A 6,000-nucleotide genomic window follows, 5' to 3' on the forward strand; every position below is an offset into this window, starting at 1 on the left:
GGAAGGGTCCTGCCCTCCCCAAGCTGGGATTTATCCCAGGGGGATGTAGCAGGAGCCACATCTCGCAGCTGCTCCTGCCGCCAGAGCTTCCCCGGGGATCCTGAGTGTTTCTCCAGCACCAGGTTTGACCTTCACTTCCTTCCTCCACCCACACCCTCTGTGCTCCAGCTGCCACTGTCCGGCAGCCTTCGGCTTTCCAGAGATTTTTAGATCAAGTCCCACTTCCCCCCTTTCCCCGTCCCAGCCATATCACACTGAGAGGGTGAAAATAAACCACGTTTGGGATGGTGTTTCTCTGCAGCCATGGATTAAGTGGTAAATTCCAAATTGCTCCCAGTGAATCCCATGTCGGAAGCCCTCTGGAAGTTTGATCAGCATCTTCCTCCTCCCACCTAGGGAGGCCTGCCTTATTTTTGAAGTGTGAACCTCCCTTTGTAATGAATGCCCACTGGGCAATGTGAGCGATCCCTAAACTTCAGTGTCCTATGTAGAGAAGGGCTTGGAGGTCTCTTGTCAGGGCAGACTCTAAATTTCCTGTTTCCCAAGGATTTGGAGGTCTCTGCTGTTGCTCTGGGGGGATGGGGGTTCCCTCACCCCCACAAAGGATAGGGATTTTGGGGCTTCCCTGAAGTTGAGCCTTTCTCTTCTTTTACCTTAGCAGGCTCCTTCTGCCACCCGGATTCAGTGGGAATAGTGAAGGGAGGAACAACACCCGGAGCAAGGATGAGGAGGATGAGGAAGGCTTTACTAGGCTCTAAGGAGGGCTCAGGCCTTGCAGCTCCAGAGGGCATAGGGGAAGATGATGTAGGACGTGGACCAGGCCAGGCAATAAACCGCAGCCACCGCCATCGGTGCCAGCAGGACAGCCAACACCCCTAGAGAGTGGGAGAATCCTTGGGGATCTGATCTCCTTCCCCCTCCGTCACCATTCTGAGAGGTTCGTCCCCATTCTTACCTCCAGCATAAACCAATTTCTTCCAGAGCTGTGACTCCAGCACCCTGTCGTGGGGGTAGAAGCCGCAGTCGGCCATGAACAGGATCATGGCAGCCGCGGCGACACGGAGCAGGGCCACATGTCCTCCAGTGAGCAGGAAGGTGCTGGCCAGCAGCGCTGAGGCGTAGGGGCAGGGCAGCCCCCGGTAGGTGAAGGGGATCCCTGTGGGGTGTCAGGAGTTCAATGTGGGGGGCAATACCCTAAACCCCACACTGCCAGAGGCTCATCTTACCGCTGGAGAAGAAGCAGAGGCGGGCAAAGACAGCCAGCACATAGGCAAGGGTCAGCAGTCCCCCCAGCACACCCTGGGGCTGCAGCAACAGCGCCGTGCCCAGCCCAAACGTGGTGAAATCGGCGAAATCATCCAGCTTGGCACCTGTGGGGGCAGCAAGGGGCAGGTGCCAGGTGGGCACCGGGCACAGGGGACACCCCACAGGTCACCCCTGGGCTGGGGGGATGCACTCACCCAGTGCTGAGCAGGCATCAAGCTGCCGAGCCACAGCCCCGTCAGCCAGATCCAGCAGGAAGCCCAGGAGCAGGAGCCAGCAGGAGTACTGGTACTGCCTGGGAGGGAAGCCCCACTTCTCAGCCCCTATTCCCTTTTTTTTCACCCAGTTTCTCCCTTGTTTACCCCACCTACTGAGGGTGGAGGTAAGCCCAGCCACCAGATTGGCCACAGAGAAAGCAAAACTGGGGTGATCTTCACTTTTCATCCTGTCTTTGCCATATTTCACCTTTTTCCCCAGCAAAAGTAGGGGTGACCCCCATTTTGAAACCTGCCTTTTCATCCTTCCCCCCCCCCCCCCCCCCCCCCCCCCCCCGCTATTTCCCCCCCGCCAATTACTTTGGATGGAGGAAAGGAGAGCCAGCTTCAGAGGTTGGCTATGGAGGGAGCAGATCCACCGTGACCTCCGCTTCCCAATTATTTTTCACCATGTTTACACCTTTTTCACCCCATTTCTTCCTTTTTCATCACATTTTCCCCTTTTTCTAGAAAAGTGGGGTGACGCACACTTCTCAACCCTCTTTTTCATCTCTTTTCAGCCCATTTCCTCCATTCCCCCCCCCCCCCCCCCATCTATTGATGCTGCAGAGGCCAAAGGTGAGGAACTTTTGACCATGGAGAGAGTCAAATCACAGTGTTCCCCATTTTTCATCCCCCATTTTACACCCATTCCCCCATTTTTTCAGCAAAACTGGCCTGGCCCCCAGTTTTCTACCTGACTTTCACGCTATTTCCATCTTTCCTACCCCCCTTTCCCTCTTTTTCCAGCCAAACAGGGCAAACCACACTTTTCTACCATCTTTGCCCTCCCATTTCCCCCCTTTTCCAGAAAGAAACAGGGTGACCCCCACTTCTGTGCATCTTTTTCAGCACATTTTCTCTCTTTTCATCCCATTTCCTCCTTTTCTTTCCCCCACCTATTGATGCTGGAGGGGAGCCTGGCCAGCAGCTTGGCCACAGAGAGAGCACAACCAGGGTGACCCTCACTCCCCAGCCCCATTTTTCACTCATTTTTTCCCAGTTTCCCCCACCTGTTTACGCTGCAGAGGATGGAGGAAAGCCCAGCCAGGAGGTTGGCCACGGAGAGCCCGTTGGCCACGTTTTTACGGAGGAATTCCAGTGCCTGTCCCCGTCCTGCTTGCTCGCTCAGCACCAGCTTCTTGGTGGACTGGAAAATACCTACAAACCCCCCGGTTGGTGTTCCAACCAGGGAAGGGCTGCAGCCCCCCCAAATGTAGCAGGATGCTGCAGGGATTCCCCCTCCTCAAACCAAAATCCCCCAAAATCTGTTTAGGAAGCAGCAGGGGATTGATTTGTGCAAGCTCTGCTGCTGAGCTCCCCACCAGCAGCCAAAAATGGAATAAAGAGGCAAAAAAAGCAAAGAAATTAATAAAAGAACTGTAAAACATAATAAAATAAAGACAAATTAAGCCAAACCCAAGCTTAGACTAAAAGCCAACCCCAGTTTAAGCTCTATGGATCTTATATACCTATCGGGCTAAGCTTTAGGGAAAGAATTTAAAGGTCCTGTCCTTTGCCCCCCGCCTTTGCCGTGTCCCAAAGCCAGGCAGATCCTTCATCTGAAAGAAAACAGGACGTCAGAGCAAGACAAACCCCCCGAGCCCCCTCAGAGCCCCCCCGAGCTGCTCCGGGCCGAGCTGGCACGGGCTCATGGCCGGAATGCCACCAGAACAGCTCCCCAGGTGGGAAAACCAGGAAGAGCCGCCGGAGAGCTGAGGTGTCGGGGGTCGGCGGCTCCGAGCGCCACGGCGGGAGCGACCTTTGGACACCGCGCCCGGAGCCGCCGGCACGGGCTGAGCCGGGAAAATCCCCCCTTGAGCCCCGGGCGAGCGCTCCTGCTTTTACCGGAACCAGGGACTGTTGGGGGCCCTGAGGCCATGTTGGGTGCTGCGCCCCACCTTTATTCCTTAATTTGGGGTGAGTTTGGAATCTTTGAAAGCTAAATTTGGAGATTTGGGGATTTGCCGTCCCTTCCCAGCGCTAGGAAGGATCGGGGCCCTGAGAATGTTCCGGAGCTGTCACAGCACCGGATCCAGGCACCTGTGAGCGTCACAGCACCCGGGCACTGCCGGGGCTCCCAAACTCGCCCGTTCCTGGTGTTTCTCACCCCAAAATCAAAGTGCTGGGATGGGAGGGAATTTCCTTAGCCCTGCACCGCTTCCGCTGCTTTTATCACTACTTTGGGGGGGGGTAGCAAGGTGCTTTTGGTTCTTCCCAGGTGCGTTACGAGGGGGTTGTGCCCCCAGAGCTATCTCACACCCCACACCCCCCAAGGCGAAGGGAAAAGGGGTTCAGCCACAGGAAGTGCAAAATTAACCTACTTTTACGGGCCAGTTCCTGTGTTTTACAGTTTTCTGCCCCGATAACCCTAACTTTTCTACTAACCCCCGCCAAATGATGATTTTTAGGGATGGGGGACGCCTCGCAAGGGGCCGAGCGGCATCCAGGTGACACTTACCGACCGGCGGCGACACCATCCACATGGCAGCGGCGGCTGTGGCAGCAGTGACAGTGACGCCCCGGCGAGGGGAAACTGAGGCAGGGGCCGCTCCGTGGGGCTCCGCGCGGTGCCGCGTTATATAAGGAAAAGCCTCCCGGGCTGAGTCACCCGGCGGGGGTGGGTCCGGCCAGAGGCCACGGACACGGACACGGGGGGTTCACAGCCGCCTGGCACCACCGGCGAGGGAGGAGCTGCCCCGGGGGGCCGGGGGGCCATGCCAGGCTCGCGGTGCCCCTGCCAGCCTCCCAGCACCCCTGCCAGCCTCCCAGTGCCCACGCCAGGCTCACAGCACCGGTGCCAGGTTTGCAGTGCTTGTGCCAACCCTGCAGTGCCAGTGCCAGGCTCACAGCACCCGTGCCCAGCCACAGCGCTGGTGCCAGACTCACAGCACCCGCACCGTGCCCACAAGAGCAGGACCAGGCTGGCAGCACCCATGTTGCACTGATACCACCTGTATCACACTTACAGCACGAGTGATAACACCTGTACAGGCTCACAGCACCCTTGTCACTCTGGTAACACCCGGATCAGTCTCAACAGCACAAATTCCAGGGTCAATCCTCACCTTCTCCAGGTGTGGACCACCCATGCCATGCTCACAGCACCTTTGCCAGCCTTGTGGCCCCTTCAGCAGGCTGGCACCACCACACCCAGCTCATGGCACCCATCCCACTCTCCAGTACCCATCCCGCGCTCATGTAACACATGCCAGGCTCTCAGAGCCCATCCCAGGATTGCACCATCTGTGCCAGGCTCACAGCACCTATATCCTGCTCACAGCACCCCTGGTAGGTTCACAGTACTCATACCATGTTTTGTACTGCCCAAGGCAGTCTCACAGCACCCATCCCCTGCCCACAGCACCCATCCCTCACTTGCAGCACCCATATCCAGCTCACAGCACTCATGCCAGGCTCACGGCACCCATCCCACTCTCACAGAGCCCATGCCAGACTCACAGAGCCTCTGCCAGGTGTGGGCCACCTGTATCACAACACTTGTGCCTTGCTTATAGCACCCATGGCAGCTTCACAGCATCCATACCAGTCCCATGACACCCACACCAGTCCCACAATACTCAGCCCTGCACCAGGCCCCTGGGACTGCCATGCTGCTGTCCCTGTACCCCACTGTCACCCCAGGGTGATTGCACCCAAAAGATGTCACTGCCTGGTGCCATCCCACCAACAATTCATGTCACTGGCACTGGGGTCATGGCTTGTGCCCCCCACCCTCACCCCCTGTGCTGTGCTGGGTCACCTTTTCCACCAATCTGGGCCTCTGCCAGGTGGCCCCAACTCGTGCAAGTGTGTCACGAGTTGGGGGAGCTCGGCTTCCCCCTCCCCTGGAGCAAAGGGCTGGTGATAGTGAGGGGCTGCTGGGGCAGGCTATGTCGGGGCCACCACCGGGAGAACAAAGGTCCCTGAGGACATGGTGACAAGAGGCCCATAAAACTTATACAGCCCTGGTGCTGGAATTTTCCACCCACATCCTAGCAGGAATTGGGGGGTGCTGCAGCACCTGTGGTTGTGGGGTCCCTGGGTGGGGGGAAGAGGACCCTGGGGTGCTCCGCTGGGGGGTCCCAGGGTGCTGGTCATGGCTGGGGCCCTGGTGAAAGGGCTCTTTGTTCACTGGTCACGCGCTGCTGCTGGCAGTTGCAAAGTGACGGCCAGGCCAAGAAGGCCACGGTCATGGGCGTCTATCCCTGAGGCACCCCAAGGGAATTGTCCTGCTGCCTCGGGGGGGCCCAGCCCCATGAGGGGACAGAGTGTCACTGGGTCCCTGTCACCGTGGCACTGGGGCCATCCCTGTTTTCTCAGAGCACCTAGAGCCACTGCACCGATGTGTCTTGGGGTTCTTTTGGCAGCAGGGTGCCCATGCCCATGGCACAGGACACTTTGGGGTGCTTGGTGCTGTGTCGCCTGAGTGTCTGAGGCTGCCCATGCCCATGGCACCCATCCCTGTGGGATCTGTGTGTCT

General features: G+C 58.0%; 1 protein-coding gene across 2 annotated transcripts; it reads right to left on the reverse strand.

Moving 5' to 3' along the window:
• Window positions 1–765: 765 nt before the first annotated feature.
• TMEM269 (transmembrane protein 269) lies at window positions 766–4,003 on the reverse strand. Of its 2 annotated transcripts, XM_062507766.1 has the most exons (7): window positions 3,979–4,003; window positions 3,038–3,079; window positions 2,531–2,678; window positions 1,461–1,558; window positions 1,227–1,370; window positions 956–1,156; window positions 766–875 (listed from the first exon to the last, which is right to left on the reverse strand). In XM_062507766.1, exons 1-7 carry the CDS (start codon window positions 4,001–4,003, stop codon window positions 766–768), a joined length of 768 nt encoding a protein of 255 aa, XP_062363750.1. The 2 variants fall into 2 exon arrangements, with proteins under 2 accessions (XP_062363750.1, XP_062363751.1); XM_062507767.1 differs by lacking the exon at window positions 3,038–3,079.
• Between the last annotated feature and the right edge of the window lie 1,997 nt (window positions 4,004–6,000).

The sequence above is a fragment of the Cinclus cinclus genome, chromosome 23 (genome assembly GCF_963662255.1).
Source record: "Cinclus cinclus chromosome 23, bCinCin1.1, whole genome shotgun sequence".
NCBI lineage: Eukaryota > Metazoa > Chordata > Aves > Passeriformes > Cinclidae > Cinclus > Cinclus cinclus.

What these genes read in the sequence shown, in the direction of transcription:
- TMEM269 (XM_062507766.1), bottom strand. Translation starts at nt 4,003, where the DNA reads ATGTGGATGGTGTCGCCGCCGGTCG. An exon ending in GGACACGGCAAAGGCGGGGG is followed by an intron (nt 2,679 to 3,037) that starts GCAAAGGACAGG and finishes GGGGGTTTGTAG; the next exon opens with GTATTTTCCAGTCCACCAAG. An exon ending in ATCCTCTGCAGCGTAAACAG is followed by an intron (nt 1,559 to 2,530) that starts GTGGGGGAAACT and finishes CTTCCCTCCCAG; the next exon opens with GCAGTACCAGTACTCCTGCT.